This window comes from Aulostomus chinensis, chromosome 9 (genome assembly GCF_037954235.1).
Source record: "Aulostomus chinensis isolate RoL2024-O1b breed Wild chromosome 9, RoL_Achi_v1.0, whole genome shotgun sequence".
Classification (NCBI taxonomy): domain Eukaryota; kingdom Metazoa; phylum Chordata; class Actinopteri; order Syngnathiformes; family Aulostomidae; genus Aulostomus; species Aulostomus chinensis.
Genome location: NC_141328.1, coordinates 25,611,396 through 25,633,448, shown reverse-complemented (window position 1 = coordinate 25,633,448; position 22,053 = coordinate 25,611,396). Strand labels below are relative to the sequence as shown.

At 42.4% G+C, this 22,053-nt stretch overlaps 1 protein-coding gene across 2 annotated transcripts; it reads left to right on the top strand.

Moving 5' to 3' along the window:
- The first annotated feature begins 879 nt into the window (after positions 1-879).
- pik3cd (phosphatidylinositol-4,5-bisphosphate 3-kinase, catalytic subunit delta) lies at positions 880-21,764 on the top strand. Of its 2 annotated transcripts, none has more exons than XM_086214570.1 (23): positions 880-1,440; positions 2,184-2,358; positions 3,367-3,595; positions 4,352-4,584; positions 4,891-5,067; positions 6,320-6,475; positions 7,836-7,925; positions 8,914-9,135; positions 13,636-13,732; positions 13,898-14,028; positions 14,111-14,161; positions 14,252-14,419; positions 14,857-14,978; positions 15,074-15,217; positions 15,295-15,394; positions 15,478-15,644; positions 16,674-16,783; positions 16,958-17,036; positions 17,129-17,296; positions 18,575-18,698; positions 19,004-19,149; positions 19,231-19,363; positions 19,457-21,764. In XM_086214570.1, the coding sequence occupies exons 2-23, from the start codon at positions 2,218-2,220 to the stop codon at positions 19,592-19,594; spliced, it is 3,126 nt and encodes a 1,041-aa protein (XP_086070696.1). In that variant the 5' UTR covers positions 880-1,440; positions 2,184-2,217; the 3' UTR covers positions 19,595-21,764. The 2 variants fall into 2 exon arrangements, with proteins under 2 accessions (XP_086070696.1, XP_086070695.1); XM_086214569.1 differs by having other exon boundaries at positions 1,973-2,358.
- The last annotated feature ends 289 nt before the right edge of the window (positions 21,765-22,053 follow it).

Below are 22,053 nucleotides of genomic sequence, written 5' to 3'. Positions count from 1 at the left end.
CGTACGTGTACAACGTATGTCAGTTAATTTAGCAGTCCAGATTTCTCTGGACACGTATATGCATATGCACATCACGGTATTACACCATCAATCCATATATGGACCCAGGACGACATTTTTGGGGATTTTTTTCCTCACATAATATGTTTCATTTATCCTTTCTAAAGACCCCTCTCTCAGTTTCAGGATGGGTTTCTTTTCCTTAAATACATAACCGACTGATTGATATGAACTAGTCAAAGACTCACAGAGGGCTGGACTTGTTGGGTGACTCTAATACCTGGAAGTACATCTAACCTCAGTTTAACTTACAAGAATTTCAGAACCTAGGAGACCTGCTGGTTAATTTCAGGTCACAGTGCTTAGACCTGCAAGATTTCAGACTTTCTTGCTGACTTTCTACATTTCATTTTCTTTTTCTGCTTTATATTCTCAGTAAATCAAGTAGGGAATGTCTTTGTCTCACAGTGGCTCAGGAATCTGCTTATTTACATGATTAATCGACTCACTGTTGCCTCTCCAAAACAGGTGAGCGTGTTGATTTAAAATTCCTCAAAGCTCAAAATGAACTATTAAATTGTTTGATTCATATAACAAAAAGTTCAGCAATCAGCGGAATTCATTTACTCAAGGGTGTTTTCAAAAGAAAGAAGGCGACTGGCAGTATGGCCGTGTATTTGTTTGAAATTTCCACATTTTCATACTTTTATTTATTTTTGCTGCCCCAGACTCCCTTTGTGAGCATTAAAACAACTCAGTGAGGCTTGTACTTGTTGCACAAACGTGAGCAAAATGTAGTAAAGTAGTTCCTCCTTCATTGCACGTTTAGGGATAAAAAAAATAAAATAAAGCACGCCCTCCACTTGGTAAATAAATGAGTAAAGCCAGACCAGCACCCATGTTACTCAATACTTCACTTTTACCTTTTTCCTCTGTCCCAGAACTCATTCATCTGCCAACAAACACAGAAAACGCATCCACGACATCTTTTATTCGAAGAAGTCCTGAATTTGTGAAAGTGCTGATGCAATAACTTTCTACTGATGAATAAACTCAGTGGATTTATGAAGCATCAACACGCCAAGTATTAGAAAGGGAAGGAAGGCGGGAGTTTCCTTTCACCTCACTTTTGGCGGACGGTCCCTTAGCCCGCAGACAGCTGGGGAAGCGAAAGGCACCCTCGCTGCTGCGGGTCAGTGCAACATCCCCGCACGAATGTCAGCGCTTCTCTCTGACGCAGGGAGACACTTGAGCCCCTCACATGAACGTGCCAGCGCTTCCTCCGCCTGAGCTGGATTTATAAGACGTTATTTTACCGGATCGATCCACCACCGGAGCAAGGAAATGTCACCGTGATGTTACAGCCTCCATCTTTTCTTCTTAAGAGCCCGCAGAGATGACCGGCGTGACGGACTGACGGGCAAGTGTCTGCACTCACAGGTTGGCAGCTTTCACCACTACAACTTTACCATCACTCCTCGTACCGCGCTGGAAGTCTAACATCCTCTTCTGTGTGATTTCACGGACGTTTTAAACGTGTGAATAGTTTTAAATCCATCGGCGCTGGCTTTATTTTCAAATGGATTCCTGCTCGATTTAAGACAGAAATCAAACAGAACGGGCTTCCTCTCTGAAACAAGAACGTGCAGGATTACATTATTGCAAAGAATTTCAATTTTCAGCTAAAAAAAAAAAAAAAAAAAAAGCTCTACCAGTTTCTGCACAAGATTTGGATGAATTAACGGAAGCATCCAGTTCCTAAATCCTCTGTAATTCTTGTTGTAGCCTGTTTAATTTAATTTTTTATCATCCCCTCATTTGACCCTGAGAAATTGTTGCACCCCCCCCCCCCCCAGTCAACAGGCAAGCACTATGAAGGCTCAGCATCAAGAAAACAAACTCTGTATTTTTGCTCTGAGTTTACAGGGTGAAGTGATCGCATCTTTACTGAAGAGATTCTTATGTTGTGCAGGTGCAGGCTGGTGTTGGTCACTCCATTCATTTTCGTCATGTGTGTCCTCAACCTCCAGCCCTGATAAGATGTATTACCTGGCGTTGCAGGAGCAAACAGTGAAGCATTGTTCAAGCACGTGGATGTACAATAACACATGTTAATAGTGGACATATTAACCCCGGTTGTGTTTTCCCCTGTGTGGACGTCCGGCTTGTGTTCCGGTGAGCAGCAGAGGAGCTGACGGTAAATGAGAGGCCGCCACCATGCCCCTAGGGAAGTATGGGATGCAGGAGGAGTGGGAGAGGGAGGGGGACCAGGGGATCATGATGGACTTCCTGCTGCCTACCGGGATCTTCCTCAAATTCCCTGTTTCTGGCAATGACACCATCAGCAGCATCAAGAAGGTACGGATGCTCACGTTTCATGATCTGAACATTTAGATTCGCTTCCACACTGGAAACTCCATCCTCCTCCTCGCATGTTTATCGGCTATCACACAGCACTGTGTCTTGTCATTTACATTATTTACTAATTATGATAAGAATTTTTTTTTTCTTCCTTCCCTGTAGACATAAAAATAATTAAGATGTTAGAACAGAGACTCTCCTCCTTGGTACACTCGGCCAACTGCTGCTCTTGCTGAGGCAGATCTACTGTTAAATGTGAATGTGCCCGTTTCTATGCCAACAGCTCTGCCACTTCAGGCTGTTTGATTTAGCTGTGTTAAGTAATGATACTCTTGGAAGCTGTTAAGATGATTAAAAGATTAAATGTCTCTCCAGTTTGGGCAATTCAATGTGATTTTTTTTTTTTTTTAAAGTGTCCCCTTGTCGGGTCATTTTTTTTTTATACAGTCAATTCTTCTTTCAGTTCATTCACTTAATTAGAGGATCATGTTTGCGAAAGATATGTTACTCTCTGTCAGTGTCGTGTTGCTGTTTGAAAACCTGGTTGAGGATTTTTGATTTTCTATCATGTTTTTAATTAAACTCTGTAAATTGTGCTTTTGATTCTTACTACATCAATCCTCTTGACATAAACACACTTCCAGGTATATTTTATATATATTTCATAACGCGGTTGCGCAATAATAATGGCATGTGATCATTTATGCAGCTGTTCATCATTATTCGATGTGAGCTTGTTGGTCCGATGGCTGGTATCTGTGTTTCTGCTGGTCTGTCAGAACAGCAAACAATGTAGGATTCATGGGCTTTTCCAAATGTTTTAAGAAAATTAGGAAAATTTCACATATTCAAATTGGCTATGTTTACGTGTTTTTCAGCGTGTGCAAAATGTCACGCCGGTAAATATCAGCCATCGCCCCAAAAACATCGCTGTGTTGGATATCCACCAAAAAAATCCAATCTTGTGCATCCCTGGAGGATTAAAGTACTGTGCTGCCGTTTCAGATGGTTTGGAAGAATGCCCGAGGTGAAGCCCTGTTCAGCGAGCTGGGTCATCCCGACGCTTACGTCTTTACCTGCATCAACCAAACTGCAGAGAGGGAGGAGCTTGAGGAGGAGTCCAGGCGTCTTAGTGATGTGCAGCCCTTCATGGGTGTTTTGAGGCTGGTGGCGAGGGAAGGAGACCGCGTGGAGAAGCTCACCAACACTCATATCAGCCTGTTGATAGGAAAAGGTCAGCGATGAGTCTGCTAGAGCCACAGTCGCTGGTTGGCGGCAACATTACATAACGTGTATAGATAGTAGCCTTGTATCAGGATTAAGAGAAGATAAGGCAATTGTCGAATTTCATAAAAATGCAATTTTCAGGAAATGTTACTGTCGTGTGCGACAGGCTGCAGTGAGAGAGGTCAAGCATGGCATTTTTTTTCATGTTGATGAAAGAAAAACACCAGCATAGATGTTGAGTTAACAACCGACCATCCACATGTTGCAATCACACCTCTCAGCATTTTGTGAGACTCTGGAAGAACTTCCCACAACATGGGTTTTCACTGTAGCCTTGCAGAACTGCAAGATAAATCATGACAATTGACAATTTGTACCGTACGTGGCTCGCGTACAGCTTATTTTTAGTTGGCTCAGTTTACTTAATAAGAGGGAATATGGAATTTAACGTTGACTTTGGAGTGAAAGTTATCCTGCATGGCAGAAATTGCCAGTTTTAAAATGTGGCGGCAGATGAAATTTTTGGAAGTGACACTAGAGTTAGCCTACATGGACAGTTATTTCTGTTTTTGCTTTCTGCCAAGACATTCTTGATCTTAAAGAACTTTCTTTAGCTTTCCATGGGCTAATTTAGCTATATTGAAAAGAGTTAGCTTGCTAGTTTGGCTGGCCATCCTGCTAGCTAGTTAACTCCCTCTCAGGCAGAGTGAGTCAAGTGTGGGTTTAAAAAAAAAACAACAACTCTCGATCATGTTTCAATCAGGTCTACATGAGTTTGAGACCCAGAAGAACCATGAGGTGAATGAGTTTCGGAGCAAGATGCGCATGTTTTGTGAAGAAAAGGCTCAGGAGCGGCAGATGTTGCCATGGCAGCAGTGGATGGAGTACAATTTCCCATGTGACCTGGAGCCCTGCAGCTCTCTGGCAGAGTGCGGGAATGTTAAACCGAAAAGCACCAAGAAGCTTTTCATCAACGTCAAGTTTGAGGCTTGTGATGTGAGTTGGGTTTTGTTTTTTGTTTTGTTTTTTTTATGAGTCATATTCACAAGTGTTTTGAGGACAAATGAAGTGTTGTGTTATGGTATGATGGGCCGCGGCAGCGGTAGGGAACCCTTCAAAGAGCACGAGCGCCTTGACTGGAAATACATCCACCTTGAGACAAAAACAGTGGAGGAGTATTTTGAGTAAATGTGAATATCTGGAAATCCCCCTCCCACACGACAAACACCACCTGAGCACCTTAAAAGCTACAACTTGTATGGTTTTCTGTAAAGTTGTTAACTTTATTTGTGGTTCTCTCAGGAAAGCTTCATGCTGCAGCATGACCCTCAAGACTTGCCCCTGGCTCTGATGAGGAGCGCTCTAAAGAAGAAGGCCACCGTCTTCCGCTCGGTGCGACAGGAGCCAGAGGACTACACCTTGCAGGTCAACGGCAGGTGGGAGTTCATCTACGGCAGACACCCCCTGTGCCAGTTCAAAGTGAGTGACCACTCGAACGCCCTCTTTTACCCCAGTTGAAGTTTTGTTCAATATCAATGGGCCCATTTTACTGTAAATCACACGGGAGTTAATGCAACATGTCAACTTTCTGTGCTAATGACCCGCTGACCGCTAATTAGCTTAGCTCAATGAATGGTACTTAATGGGAAGTGATAGCATACCTCCGTCAAAAGTAATCCAAAGCAGTTTTCTCCCAAACATCTTTGCATTAATATTACAAGGACGGAGCATATTCAGTTATGAGATATTGTACCTTGAGAATCAGACACATAGCCAGAACTACATTCTTGACAAATTCACTGAATGCAGTAATTCCACAAAGCACCGTTGTTAAAAAAACGGACAAAAAAAAAAAAACCCATTGGTTCACAATGAGAAGAGCACCCGCTGCCACTAATTATGGCTGACTTTGTGAGAGAGGTTGAGGAGGATTACCTCTGGACCAACGGACTACCCCGAACAACCCCTTTTGTGAGAGGTATGCTAACACTTCCCATCCACTGCCTGTCATTGTGCTAAGCTAACTCGCGGTCAGCAGGAGAGTACACTGGTGACATTCTTGTGGAAAAATAAAAAGGAGAGAAAATAATAATAATCATATTAATAAGCAAATTCAGGGACATACGTTTAATAATTTACATATTTCAGTGTGTAGGCTTACTTACAGTCTGACTAGTCCCTATGCTGAGTGACCTTTATATGTACAGTAGTGAGTTATACACTCACATCCTCTTAAGTATATTCATATGACTTTGACCTCTTGAGTTATTATGCTGTCAATTATGAAATTAAACTGCTCTGTGCTTTGACATTCCAAGTAAACTGCAACATGAAAGGGAGCAGTGAGGCTGCTGTGTGGATGCGGCTCATTTTCCCGGCTGTGTTGTTTGTCTACATGCCGCCTGTGAGCCCTTCAGCACCTGCAGGTGGTCCATTAAAGTGAAATGAGAGTCAGATCTGGAGTGAAGTGACTCAAGGTTTTGGTGGCAGGAGATACCGCTGTTGATTTTGAAACTCCAGCTACCTGCGGGGGTGACTCATATCTGTCTAGCAGCACTGCGGAAAGGAACCGCATCCATTCAGCTTTAATGAGATTTTGGCTGCATTAACCTACAGCAAATGAACAGCCTGCAGGAGTTCACTACTGCTCTTAGAACACTGGGAAATGTCTCAGGCTGCACCAGTAAAAATCTGCTCTTCTCCTTTTTTTTCTACCCCCCCCCCCCCACAGTACATTTTCTCATGTTTGAGAAATGGCCAAAACCCTCAACTAACCATAGTGCACCACTCCACCATCAGCAAATACCAGGAGGAGCAGGGAAGAATGTGCAGTCAGGTTTACAAGAGTCGCTCCCTCTCCAGACCTCCGCCGCTGCCCCTGAAGAAGGTAAGAGAGAGAGCAGACTTGTCGTCTTTCATTAACAGAGCCACGTTCTTTCTTCTGTCCGTTCTCATCACGGTTGTTTCACTTATTGTGGACTTTGACACGCTTGAAACCCGCTTTGCTACACAAGTGTAGATCATTTACGCTTGCTTACATCTAATGTGGTTGAAAATAGAGCTTATAATGTTGTATGGGTTTTTTTTTTTTGGTCTGGAACAGTGCAGGCAGAAGCAGAAGCAGTGACGTTTATCAAGTTAGGGCTGAGAAGGTTAACGGGTTAACGGGTTAACGGGTTAACGCCTTGCGATTCCATTGGAAACCCTAACGTGCTAATCATGGTTTAATAATGACTAAGTTTCTCCCCCACTTCCTCCTTCAAGTGTGGCTGTTTGCCATCAGCCGTGAGAGGGGAGCGGTAGACCCTCCCGTGTCCCTATGTAGCACCTTGCATACATCATCATCATCGTCGTCGTCATCTTCTCTGGTTGATGCTAAGTGATGAAAAAAGGAAGAACATTCTAAACAATCTCGCAAAGAGAGGCGAGCTGAAAGCTCAGCAGGGAGTCACTCGTGCCACGAGCGTCAACCCAGCGGTTAGCATCGCCACGGGTTCCCTCGATCACACAGCCAAATTGTTACTTTTGGATTTTGGATGGCTGGAGAAAATAAGCTCTGTAACAAAGAGAAGATTATGAGATTTACGTAGCCCATTCAGCAAGACTGTCTTCACAATCGAACGCCACCTGAATGGTTTTTGAAGCAAGAATTCAATCGCTGGATGTAAAAAAACAAACAAAAAAACAACCCCTGTCATTTTGACTTCTCCGTCACTCCAACTAACTTCATGTTCTGTCTGTTTTCAGCGTGATGGCTTTTATTGTCCGTGAGCTTTAGTCTGGTTTAGCCACTTGTGAGCAGCCACCATTTTGAAAAAAAAACCATAAATGCAAATAATATTCCTAAGCTGTGTTTATTTACTGACATATTTCATGCCAAAAGTTTAAAATACATTAATCTAGTGTGAGCCACAGACCTCACTTCATTCATTTAACCAGACACCCGATACTGTACTTTCGTTTGCTGTGTTACTTTACAAGTAAATGCTCTTATTTCCATCTTGCAATTAGTCGTGATTAATCACAGGATACTGTTGTGATTATCTGGATAGCGTGTTTTTAATGATTCACCAGACATGGAGGTATTTTTGTTCCAACTGTTTTAGTGTGAATTTGAAAAGTGTACATTGTCTGCTTCTATGTTCCGCCAAACAGGAAACTGTAGCAATGGTTGCATGACTTCAGACTTCAGTGACTACTTTCAAGGCGCTATTAATGAGAAAAATTGATTCTGACTCCCTCTACAGCAGAACACCTCATCTCTGTGGTCCATCAATGAGCCGTTCTACATTCACTTGGTGCAGGGCAGCCGTGTGAACGCAGACGAGGGAATGAAGGTCGGTGTGGCTTTGCGTGGGTTTTCCCTCTCTTTGTTTCTCGGTGAAATATGGCATTCTCTTGTTTACCAATATCTCAATTTCAGTTGTAGGAGCTATGGGTTTGACGTGTAAATGACAGGGTTGGGGTGGGGTTGGGGGTTGGGGTGTCACATGGTTCAGACCACTCGTTTCCCATAATTCATGTTGGCGGTTGGTTAAGGCTTCAAAACAGGAAGTGGGGAGGGCCTATCTGTTTTTTACGTCTCATTCTGAGTCTTGGATTCTAAGAAAGAAAGCAGGCTTCAGTTCTCTCGCTTTTAATGTTCTCCTTTTTTTCTTTTTTAAAGGCATGTGTTTGTTACTATTGCAGAAGTTTGACACGTCGCTTCATTTTGAAAACTTTCCCTGAATATAAACTGAAAATATCCGGAACTATTTTTATATATATATGTTCCTGTTAAGTTCCTTTTTCCATTCAGTCCATCAAAGATGAAAAAATAGTGAAAGCACAAGCAGGGAATCCTGTTGATGTGTGACTGTGTGCCCTTGTGATTCAGTTTTTTTAACTAACTGTGTTACTGTTTAGATGGTACATGTAAATGTACTTCCGGCTGCCTCCTCGGGGCATCATGACTCATGGTGAATGTGTCCTGTCAAATAATTATCAGCAGATGCATGACAACCCACCCTGGGGGAGACCGGCTGCTCCTATTTTGTTAATGTGGTCTCAGGCTATCTTGATGTGGCGATGGACAGGAGGTCTTATTGAATTTTGATTCCTGGTAGTTTATTATTTTTTGAAGGACAGAAAGGAAACGTGCTTTGCTTCCTTTATGAATGTGTCGACCCTTTGACTCATAGCCTCGGTGACACAGGAAACTCTTAATCATCTCGTGAAGTCTGTAAATCTTCCACAAACACATACTCCCTCACACAGCTACTCAACTCCTCAGCTTCCAAAACCACATGTCATAGCCTCATCTCATCACAACTGTTTCCCCTCCAGCTGGTGGTGCAGGCGGGCCTATTCCATGGCAGCGAGCTGCTCTGTAAGGTGGTGACCAGCTCTGAGGTGGCCGTGTGCTCTGAGCCACTTTGGGATCAAAAGATGGAGTTTGAGATAAACGTGGCTGACCTGCCTCGCATGAGCCGACTGTGCTTCGCTCTCTATGCTGTGTTTGAGAAGGCCAAGAAGCCCCGAGGCACAAAAAAGAAGAATAAGAAAGCGGTGAGTCCTTCACGAGTGCTCTGGTGGGTGTGATTTTGTTAGCAAACACAAACAGATCTGTTTCCTCTGTGTGTAGAATCCGCACGCGCGTGTGTGTGTGTATGTGTTGGCCGTGTGTGCTGTGAGTGGGTGTGTTTTGCTGCTGTGTCTGGTTGTGCAAGTGTGTTCAGTGGCAAGGCTGCGGTTAACGCTTCATCCTCCTCAGCTCTTTTATCTGCACATCACTCCAAGGAAGGAAGGAATTGGCTAACATTTTCAAGGAATTATAAATTTATCTTCGCTTTTGCCCCAAGCAGAGACAGCAGCCGTCCGCCGAACTGTTTACATTTGAATTTACCTCTCGTGTTGGAGACGCTAAATAGAATCATCTTGATAACGGTGCGCAGCCGTGTTCAGCTACTGTTATCCTTCCCAGGTGTGGGATTTTTTTTTGTTAACTCCCATCTTGTGGCACATTTTTTAGAAGACTGCTAACGTGCTAACAAAAGCTGTCACCTGTAAAAAGAGAATTGTGTTTATTTTTTTGCTTTTCCCAGAGATGAGGGATATGGATTTAAGACATGATCACAATTTGTCATTGTATTATTGCAGTATATTGGTATTATAATGATATAAATGGTGATATGACAGTAGTACTATGGATGATTTATTATGATATAGTATGAGATGATGCGATACCGTAAATAGTGCAATACTCTCAAAATCAGTGACTGAAATTTTCCATGTAGAACTGAAAGTAGTGTTTGCCACCTGGGTAGTCTACTAATATGTATGTCACATTATACTTGAGTCAGTTTGAGTCAAAATTATTTAATTTAGAATTTCCATTCCAATTCATGAGAATGATGTTGTCAGTGTTTCACAGCTGTTACTGCACACAATAAATGTAGCTGCCAGAGCAACGTACTGGAAAAGAGGATTTAAAAAAAAAAGTATTGATACAGGAATTGGAATATCGATAGAGTTCTGATAAAAAGAGTTATTGTGATTTATTGTCTCATTTTTATTACGTAACCCTAAATAGGACCATCACGTACTATCATCTGTTACATTAGCAAACACAAAAGCAAACATCAGTACTCAGAGGACTTATGATTTAAACCACAGATAAACACACTAAAGTGTTATAAAAATAAAAAATATGCATGCTATATATATTATTTTTATTTATATATATGTATATATGTATATATATATTTATGTGTGTGTATATATACATATGTATATATAGACATATACTTTACACTCTCCTACGACTGCGACATCTGTCTACAAATGTAAGTGTCCTGTCACCTTCATGCATGAGCAGAAATCAACTGATCATTTAAAGTGAAGTGCCGTGTCAGGAAGAGGAAGTAGGGCTAACAGCTAACTGCAACAACTCAGCTGTACCATTTGCTGCCAAGTGGATCAACAACATGTTGCATATCGGTCCGCATATGTATATTATTGACAAGGCACTTTACTTTAAATGATCAGTTGATTTCTGCTCATGCATGAAGGTGACAAGGCACTTTACATTGGTGGACAGATATGGCAGTAGTAGGAGAATGTAAAGTATATATATATATATATATATATATATATATATATATATATATATATATATATATATATATATATATATATATATATATGGGTAGGTGTCCTTCTTTTGTTGTTTATTGGTGCTCAGCAAACAGCTTTTAGGGTGCATTACTGCCACCCTCTGGTGATCGTAACGCCTTACTGCCAGGCACTGGAATAAACAAACAGGAAGTTCATTTTTAAGAGCTGGCAGCAGCATGAACTTTGGACTTATTATATAACTACAAATTGTGACCCATTCCTCCATGAAACCAGAATGAAACCAGACATGAAAGATCCCCCAGAATGCATTGATCCACTGAATCTGCGGTCTCTGGCCACTACTTTTGCAGTAATTATATTATTAGATTCTGAATGGAATCACAGGACAGAAAATGAATCTGGATTTCACTTTTCTGTGTTTTCCTGTCTTGAAATTTCTTGCTTCATTTTTGAAATCTTTTCTTTCTCCAGTGCCTCTATTTACGCCTCACATTGAACTGTGTCTCACATTGAGTCGTATCTGAATATGATTACACCTGGCAATCACGTGTGATCGCTTTCATCTCCATACACACACATGCTCACACACTCAGAGCGTCTCTCTCTCTCTCTCTCTTTCTCTCTTTCTTTTTCTCTCTCTCTCTCTCTTCTCAAGCTCCTCTTGAAGGAGCTACGTTGCTCTTACAACCCTATTGATGGGGGCCTTTACAGATGACGATTGTTATGTGCGTTCTTAGACTTTGTTTCATATTAATGAAAACCGTGAAAGGCGCCAGCGGCCCAGAATGAATGAATGAATGGAAACTGCAACCATCCAGCAGACACACACATTTGCACTTGCACTTGCTCAGACCTCCGACACCTCCAGAGGGGGTTTGGCCGACGTTTCCACAGTCTGTTCTCAGTGCGTCTTCAGTGCATTTACCTCTGCACTTTCATGAGGTCAAACATGATTTGATTGCAATCTGATCAAACAAGCACATTTTAATTCCAGAGGTAAATGTGGTCAGGGTCTCCTGCCCTGTTCCCGGCCAGTCAGCTCCCTGCCGACCCCCTGGTCTCACGACCTGCTCTGTACTGTCTGGTTTGTGTTTAGTTCCCCAGTTTCTCTGTTTGTCAGGTCCTCTGTTCATTTTGCTTCTGGTGAGCCAGTTCAAGTCTTACTTATTTTTCCTGAGCTGTGGTTTTTCCTGCCCTGCTTTTCACCAGTGAGTTCTGCCAATCTGACCGTGACTCTGTAGTTTTTCTTCTCTGTTACTTTAAAAGGAACACGCCAACATTTTGAGTAATACACTTATTGTCTGTCCTCTCTAGAGCCAAACAAGAAGACAGATACCCTTCTCTCCTCTGTGTGTGCATTAGTGTGCTGAATCCAGCAGACCAGCTGACCACTAGCTTATCATAATGATGCTGGTTATGTAGCATACCTCCATCTTGTCCTTTCACCTCCCAAAGCCCATAGTTCCTCCACTCCTGTATGGATGCCAGTTCAAGGTGACAAGGATCAGAGTCTGTATTTGTCCAGAAGTAATCCTCCTCATCCTTACCTACAAAGTCGGCCGTTACTTTTAGCTCTGCTAGTCATCAACAAATGCTTTTTGGATTTTTACAGGTTGTGTCGAATGACCTAACCAATCAGAAAAGTTGTTCTGGCAGCGATGTTTAAAAAAAGCAAACCAACAAAAAAAACAACAACATTTAATTGTTTTTTTTATATATATATCGAATGTTATAACTCTAGTTCAATTAATGTAGGCAAAGAAAATATCAGCGAAACAAGTAAATGGTGATATGTAACAGAGGTAAGCTAACCTGCCCATCCACTGCTTGTGCTAAGCTAACTAGCGGTCAGCTAGTCTCTGTGGGCCTCAGCTCCCTAATACACACACACACACACACACACACACACACACACACACACACACACACACACACACACACACACACACACACACAGAGGAGAGAAGGGGATCTATCTTCTTGTCTGGCTCTGGGGAGGAAAGCAAAAAAATGTATTCCCCCAAAAGTTTGCATGTTCCTTTAAAGAATAAAGATTTCACTTCCTGCTAACTTCTGGTGCTTCTCCCTCACACCACACGTGGCAAACTCTGCCGCTTTGAGTAGCACCATAAAAACAATGGAGGCTTTGTCCACTCGGTTTATATATGTATGTTTTTGAGTCTTGTTTCAATTACGTTGTTTCTTTGACTGCAAATGACCTCCACACACTCACACTCACACACACACACACACACACACACGCACACACACGCACACAGAGCTACTGTATAGTGACGAGTACAGTAAGCAATTACAAATTCCCATTTTTTTTCTGCGATCTCAGTCTGATTTGTCACGCAGCGCTGCAGCAGCTATGATCGACGTGTTTTGGTTTGACTTGTCAAACGTGGTACCCAGGTGTGTTTACAGGCATCAAGGCCACTTCTGCTTTCTCAGCCACTTCTCTCTTCTTTTGCTTGGAAGAGAAGTCCCGCAGCTGCACCCTTGAAACTCTGAGGGAAGTTGAGCTATTTTTGACCACTCTCGTTGATATGTTGTGCCTCTTTTTTTAGTCGGTTGCTTTCAGCTCAAACGGGTTTGTTTTTGTGTTAACACATTAGATGGTCAGGATATTTTTAGCAAACGCCTACTAGATCATATTTCCATTGTATTACTCGCTCTGTGCTTAACCTTATGACTAACGCTCATCTTTTATTATTTGATACAGCTAATCACAAGAGTTGCCCCAAAGACACTTTAAACTTTATAATTAAATTGTCTTTACTTTATGAATTCACATTCACAAACATTTTAATTAAAGCTGATGTTCTAAAAGAGAGATTAAATAATTCACTATCATTTTATTTATTTATTAAAAAGGCCCGTCTCAAAAAAAATATTAGAGCTTTCCTTTTATGTCTGCTCTGTCAGGATTGTCCAATCGCCTGGGTGAACACCATGGTGTTCAACTACAAGCACCAGCTGAAGACGGGGGAGTTCCTTCTGTCCACTTGGCCGTCTGTTCCTGGTGCGTTCAGTCCAACTCTTTCTTGTATTTCTGCAACATCTTTCACAACACCTGAAAGAGCGCTACAAGAACTAAACTTACCCAACTGTGACATTAACATCCTACATATATTCATGCATTTATTAGCCCTTACCAAACGGCTTATTTTCACATTTTTGATCACAGATGACAAGAGTGAGCTGTTGAACCCGATGGGAACGGTCGAGAAGAACCCCAACGTGGACAGCGCAGCTGGGCTTCTCATCAGCTTCCCCAACATCCGGCCACATCCTCTCTATTACCCACCACTGGACAAGGTGCTTACTCCCGAGAAGGCATGCTGGAGTGCGTTCTGACATCTGGATAACATTCAGTCAAGTAAATCCTCTCTGCTTTCAGATCAGTGACATGGAGAGAAACGGTGATGCAGTTGTTGCAACTAAAGAAGAGGTTAGACTCCACATTTCGTGTCTTACAACCCTCACACTTTAAAGTTAAAACAAAAAACTCGCTGCTGTTTCTTCCTTTGGTCATTTGCAGTACATGAAGCTAAAAGAAATAATGGACAACAAAAACTACACCGAGTTTTTCGAGGATGAGAAGGAGCTCTTGTGGAAGCTCCGTACTGAAGTTCGTGACCGGTATCCTGAAAATCTGTCCAAGCTGCTCCTCATCACCAAGTGGAATAAGCATGAAGACGTAGTCCAGGTATGAATGACCAAGTCCATACTTTCATCTGGTCTGGAATTACACGAAACATTACACATGCTTGTAAAAATGAATCAGTCGTTCAAAACTGCTAACACTTGTTCCCTGTAGTTGATGCCGATCACCAGCCAACTCCATCTGCTGGCTGAGGTGTTGCAGGAAAATACTTCTGACTCTTTGTCAGATATTAAAAAAAGTCAACATCTTTATGTCAATTTAAGATTGTAATTTCATAGTGAAGACTCCAACCCCAGTTATGTTAATACAGGTCAAGGCCATTTTGATGACTTTTGGCAGAGGTATGCTAACACTCCTACTGCATACACAGAGGAGAGAAAGGAATCTATCTTCTTGTCTGGCACTGGGGAGGACGACAAAAAGCAAATTTCCCCAAAATTTGACATTTTAGTAGAAAATAATAGAGTCAATCCCCTTAGATGGTGAGTTTACTGAGGGACTGGCCAGAACTCCCTGGTATCCATGCTTTAGAGCTCTTGGACTACAGTTTTCCTGACCCAGCGGTCCGTTCTTTCACCATCAGATGCCTCAGGAAACTCAGGTACGCACATAGTTTTATTCATACCTGTTTATATCCAAGGTGCATCTGCGGTTTCCGCAACATCTCCACTAGCAGCTCATTTTCTCCCTACGCAGTGATGATGAGCTGCTACAGTATTTGATTCAGTTGGTCCAGGTCCTGAAGTACGAGTCCTACCTAGACTGTGTCCTCACAACGTTCCTGCTCGAGAGGGCTTTATCCAACAAGAGGATGGGACACTTTCTCTTTTGGCATCTAAGGTCAGACATGGTCCAGCAGAAAACACGAGATGCCCCTGCAGCTTCTTAACTAACCGGAGAGTTTGTGGTCATTTAAGGTCAGAGATTCACGTGGCGTCTGTGAGTTTGCGCTTTGGCCTGATTCTGGAGGCGTACTGCAGGGGGAACGTTCACCACATCAAGCTCTTAACCAAACAGGTTATCTGCCTCTTAGACACAATGACTTTTCGCATAGAATTTGGTTTGGTTTCTAACCCCCCCCCCCCCCGACTCCCACACAGAACGAGGCTCTGGGTAAAATGAAGGCTTTAAGTGACTTTGTGAAGTCGGGCTCCCAGAAGACGACTGCAGAGGACCTGAAGCTGTGTATCAGACAGGAGTCCTACCTGGAAGTGCTGTCAGACCTGCTGTCACCACTCAACCCCAGCATCATCCTCTCTGAGATCTAGTTAGTGTCAGACACACACACACACACACACGCACACACACACACACACACACACACACACATAAGTGCACACACAGAGGTGTGTTCAGCTATCCCTGTTCGGACATTACATTGACTTACGATCAAATTTGACAGCCTAACCAAAGTCTCAGAAATTACATTTTCCTGCAGTAGTACTGGTCTTTGGTCCCCATGAAGAGTAAGGGTCCTGGTGAGCCTGGTGAGGTTAGTGCTTATACCAGAGAAGGTGTCCAGAAGTATTTAAAAAAAAAAAAATACACGTATTTCACAAGTTTTCTATACCTGTTTCGACCCAATGATGTGATTTTGTACCGTATAGACCGTTTCACACAGTCTGATCTAAGCAGGCGTAACTAATAATATTAACAACCTGGACTCATTCCATTAATTATCCCACTAAGCCAGTCACTAGACATGCACTGTGTCAGCCTTGGAGCTGTCTCATGAATGGAATGCAGCCATCATTAGAGATATTGATGCTGTGACTAATCGAAACGTCTGCCATGAAAAGGGCCTGTTGCCTGTTGCTTGTTAGCAACTGGAGAAATCTGCCTCATTCAGTACAGAAGCCCGCAAGCCTCGATAATCATCGAGTCATACAAGAGTGACAACTCAATAGGACAAATATCACCGACAGACTAAAAAGACTTATGGTTCTATCAGATTGAATGCGTCAACAGGCTGGTATGCTTGCACTGACAGTGTTGATAATACTGATGCCTGCCAGTTATAATGTATGTTCACCACTGTGTGTTTGCAGGTATTTGATTATAAACCAAAGTATTAAACAATTAAATTGAGAAGAGGATGGTGCTATAAGAAAAATCTGGAGGAACCAGACGTCTAAGCGATACATCCAGTAGTTTTTGGTATACTTCAGTGTGGTCCAACATGGCGGACGGCCATCTGCAGAGCCCTTTTTTGAACATTCAAGTGCATTCTATGTGTGGTTTGTGCACCTTCCACAGTGTGACCATGTACTCACCGTGTGAGTGTTTCCTGTTGCAGTGTAGATAAGTGCAGATTTATGGACTCCAAGATGAAGCCACTGTGGCTGATGTATAAGAACCCTTCTGCCCATGGAGACATGGTGGGCATCATCTTCAAGAACGGAGATGGTGAGATACAAGAACAACTGAATACACTGTGTCTCTCGGACGTACTTTGACTAACATACAAGGCTTTAACACACACTGAAGAATTAAAATTAACAGGTTCTAATGTAAGCTGTACTAGAAAGATGGACTTAGACATGTAAACATGACAATTGCATGTCAATTTTATACATCCAGATCTTAGACAAGACATGCTGACCCTCCAGATGATCCAGCTCATGGAGCATTTGTGGAAGAAAGAAGGTTTGGATCTCAGGTAGGAGTTTCTGTCTGCTGCCGGTGTTGGCGCTTCCACACACTAATCACCGGACCAGTAGGAAACAGTTGCCTTTGCCCTCCGTATCACAGGATGATCCCATACGGCTGCTTGTCCACCGGGAACAAGATGGGGCTCATTGAGGTTGTGAAAAACTCTGACACCATCGCCAACATCCAGCGCAACAACAGTAACAGTGCTGCCACCGCTGCCTTTAACAAGGACGCCCTGCTCAACTGGCTCAAATCGAAGAATCCAGAGTGAGTATGAGGACTAGCTTGTAGTGTGCAGTGCATGTAACTGGTATTTATAACATAGAACCACAATACACTGAAGGAGGCCTGTAACTTTTGTTGGGGACTTTCAATGGTATTATTTTCCCACGTTTTAAATCAACCACAGTAGCAAAAAAAAAAAAAAAAAAAGTTTTGAGAGGAAAATGTGGGTGCGGTGTCAAAAACCACACCTTATAGTATCCTCCAACACCTTACAGAAGAGAATATGAAAAAAAATAATTCTGCTCGTTGAGTTTAACACAAGATTTGTGAAGAGTATAGGACAGAAACACAGTAACGGTGTGCAACATGTATCCCCACACTACAAACCAGTGTCAGTGCAGTACAGACTGCAGTGTGGTTTTCTGTCTGGTTCACTTACATGTTACGCTGTTGGAACGAGCAGGTACAGAGTAAGACTCTGCTTTGTCTTGACTGCATGCAGAAAATGCATTTTGTCCATCTGTGGTGGCGGTTTTATTTTCAGAGAAATGCACTCTTGATGTCTGTGTGCTTTGAATGCGTAACTTCAAAATATTATTGTTAGTGCAACATTTCAAGACACTGACAGCCCGAGACAAAGTACGCGGGCAACCACATCGTCCAGAGATTTAAATGAGAGTAAATTTTCAAGTCTGAAGGTCTTGTCTGTTCTAAAAGCTCCTTCAGGAGAGAGAAGCATTCGATGTAATGAATAGACCTTTGTCCGTCACGTCGGCAAGACAGGCTCCAGCACGGCAGAACATGGAGGTAATTAGCATAAATGCTGCGGTGCCCCGAAATGAGGTGGAGGAAGAGATTTAGTAAGAGCACCACAAACAGCTAGACTGTGAAAAGACATGGCAATCAATCATTAATGGCCAATAATAGCGAAGTGTATGTGTGTGTGTGTGTGTGTGTGTGTGTGTGTGTGTGTGTGTGCGCACTTGTACAGCTGTTTTTGTGAGGACTAATTTGAGTTTCAAACCACTGAAGCGGAGACATTTTGCGATAGTGAGGCCATTTTGGTCAATACCTCGAAGTTTGGGTCGCAGGTAGGAGTTTCTGGTTGGAATTGGGTTCATGTTAAGGGTTGGATTTAGGCCCTTTGATTATGTGTCAGGGTCAGAGTGAGGGGCCAGGAAATGCATGATGGCGATAAATATCCTCACTAGGATAGCAGTGCAAGCATGCGTGGCAGATCAGTCAAATGTGAATGTGCTGCAACAACAAAATCCACTCATCCTTTTATGGTTTTTCTGACCTTTTTTTTTTTGTCACCAGAGAGAAACTGGACCAAGCAATAGAGGAGTTCACGCTGTCGTGTGCTGGCTACTGTGTAGCCACTTACGTCTTGGGTATTGGAGATCGTCACAATGACAACATTATGATCAGGGAAACCGGACAGGTGAGATTTACACTTTCCATCACAAGGTGTCAGTGTGAGAATGTACCACAAAGGGGCGAGTGGATGCCGAACGGGGAATTAATGGCGATTTCAACCTAAAACACCACCTGACTCGCTCAGGTTCACAACGTAACGCAGCACAGACCACAGATGCCATCAGTAGAAAGGTTTTTTTATTTTACTGAATTTCCTCAAAGAAAACATTTTTTATCCTCAGTGTGGTTGTGGAATAATTCTAGCTTGCTGACTGTTTGCTGTGGACTACGATCAGTGACACCTGACTCGTGTTCACGTTTGTTCCTCAGCTGTTCCACATTGACTTTGGACATTTCCTGGGCAACTTCAAGCGGAAACTCGGGATCAACAGGGAACGTGTGCCTTTTATCTTGACTTACGACTTTGTACATGTGATCCAACAAGGAAGGACCAACAACAGCGAGAAGTTTGAGAGGTACCGTATCTTTACATCGGGAAGAGGCTGCATTTGCTTTTTTCTTTAAGCGATGGCTGATTCTTACGTCCGTGTCGTCAGGTTCAGGGAGTGCTGTGAGCGGGCTTACAAGATCCTGTGTCGGAACGGGACGCTGTTTGTCAACCTTTTCGCCATGATGAAGGCAGCGGGTCTGCCGGAGCTCACCTCCTTCAAAGATATTCAATACTTAAAGGTAAGTAACAGTGACGCTGATGCTGCTAAAAAGGATGATTGCAATGTTGACTGTTTTATTTTGTTTTGTTTTGTTTTGCTTTAATTTCAAAAGGACTCTTTAGCTTTGGGCAAATCAGAGGAAGAAGCGCTGAAGAACTTTAAAGTGAAGTTTAACGAAGCTCTGCGAGAGAGCTGGAAGACCAAGGTCAACTGGATGATGCACTCCCTGGCCAAAGACAACAGACCATGAACACTGAACCCAGGACACCTGAGCACTGACCAAAACTGTGGAGTTACAAGGGAAGACAACTCAAAAAACAAAACAAAAAACAACTCACTTTATTGGTGGCACTCAAAGACACTCCACAAATGTTTACATCTGACTGGCCCGCTTGTAGGACGGTTTGTTGAACTGCCGGCATCCAAAGACAATGAGACAATCATGGAGGATCGTTACGACACACGGATATGAAACATGCTTCTCTGATTTGTTGGAGTAGCGACTTAGAAACCACCTGCTTGTGCAAACGGACCTCTGAAACAGACGGCATTCACCTCACCAACTCCATTAATCAGCGAGCTAACTGCAAACATGCCTCAGCCAGGAATACAGTAATGGGTCAGCTTTTTTTTTTATTTTTAAGTTTTATTTGATTTTATTTAATTGGAAGTACTTGTACAAAGACGTTATGAGATATTTTAAAAGGATGTTAAAATATTTGATGGATGCTACCGCCTTGTAGGACAGTGCGTTGCCTTTAGAAGTGCCAGTAGTTGGATGACATTGGAAAACCATTCGAAAACAACACTCCTGTGAACCAGATTGTGTTTCACAGCAAGCCTTAACCAAAGAGTGTGCTTCACATTAATAACTTGAATCTTGAGGAGGAAGTGATCTCAGGCGCTGAAGCAGAAGATGTCACAAATGCTTGGTCGGAGGATCAGACGGTGTGGAATTCACGCTAAAATATGGCCCAGATAAGGCTGCTGCAGCCTTTTAAAGCCATGCCAGGGGAGGATGTATGTCACAACATGTGGTGCTGTACATTGGACCCCTTTAAAAAGCGTAAAGCTTTACCATGTGTACACTTCTGATGATGTCGTGCTTGTGTTTCTGCGTGTGCGTGCCTCCTTTGTTTTCTGATATTTAAATTATGAATTCTACTGTATTTTCAATGCAAAAGGCCGTTGCAGAGATTACGCGTGTCTCTCATCTGACATGCTTAAGTGCGTTGGTTCTGTTCGCGCTGCTGTCTTGTACATTTAAGATTACATGCTGCGTATCCTGCTGTCAGTCCTGCAAGGACCACTTGAATTGGAAAAAAAGGCGACAATGTGCTTTTTGTTGCTTTTTTTTTTTTTCTTCTTTTTTTTACTTTGCAAACCAGCTGAAAAAAAAAAGATGTCAGTTATTTGAATGACTCTTGTCAGTTTTACTGAAAAAAAAGCAAGTAGCTGTAGATGACACAGCAGTGAGATTTAAATACCTAAAGCTACTGTAGTATTCGCTGTGGAATAGACTTTAAATATGGGTCATGTGTGTCCCTCAGTGCTGGCTTAGCTGAACACTGCAGCTGCTCTAAGCCAGGAGAAGTGAGTCTAATGAGTGTAGGGGCCTCTTAAACTAATTGTATAATTCACTGCTGTTGCCTTTTAAACTGATTGTGATTCATGACGTCTGTACAAAACCTTTGAGGCTCACGCCGAATTTACATACGTGCAGCTAAACCGATAAATCATCCTGTTGACATCGGTTTGACGTGTTCATTTTCTGCATCCTTGTTTTTACATTTGTTTTACTCGCTGTCCGACAGCAGCAACACGCACTTAATAAACGTGTCAGGCTACAGCAGCTCCGAGAGGAGCCGAGCCCTGACTTTGCTTTGTGCTCTGACGATTTCTTGCTGGTTTAAGAAGGCCGATCATGTATCAAGGTCAAAAACACCATCTCCATTGTTTTGAATAATCCCCTCTATTTTAAGATGAATGGTTTCCTGTTGCGTTCAGTGGGAATGTTTCTCTTTCATTAGCGTGATGTGCAATAACTACATTTGAGCATCATTTTCTAAATCAGTCATTGCAGAATTATCCCATCTGCATCTCTCTCACCGATATTAAACATTACTCAGTGTATTTTCCGTGATGCCTCATATTCAACTGTGGGTCTAATGTTGGGGCTGCAATTACTCTGATTAAGTACGGTGGTTTGGGCATAAGTGATTAAATCTGTCTTGTGGCTCCATGTTTCTGGTAAAGTTCAAAGACACTGCAGTTTGACAAATCCTTTTCCATGATGCATTATTCGACAATAATTTTTGTGTGTTTAATTTCCCTCTGTTGAGAACCGAACCGTAACATCAATGTAAAAACATGTTGTGAACAGACGACAGTGTCATGAGATGACAAGATACAGAAAATACGTGAATAAAAACACAAATTGTGGTGTTTTGATCCTTTTCTTTTTTAGAATGATAAATTTAATCATTGCAGGGTACATACATTTGTACTGCCATTTTAACCGGGACTCAGTGGGACCTTCCTTGCTTAAAATATGGCCTATTCTTGATCAGGTGTAGTAAAATGTTGGTGTTTGTAAGTAATACTATCCTTGCAGTGTAACTAATCGTAAGAATCTGCAATGGTATGATGGGAATAAGTGAAATCGATTAAAAAAACAGATATAATTGTCAAATATAGGAAATTTCTTAA

Excerpts from the sequence above, each read along its gene's own strand:
- pik3cd (XM_086214570.1), top strand. The coding sequence starts at position 2,218 with ATGCCCCTAGGGAAGTATGGGATGCAGGAGGAGTGGGAGAGGGAGGGG. Across the intron at positions 14,029-14,110 it reads ATTACCCACCACTGGACAAG|ATCAGTGACATGGAGAGAAA; the intron begins GTGCTTACTCCC and ends CTCTGCTTTCAG. Across the intron at positions 14,420-14,856 it reads AGCATGAAGACGTAGTCCAG|ATGGTGAGTTTACTGAGGGA; the intron begins GTATGAATGACC and ends CAATCCCCTTAG.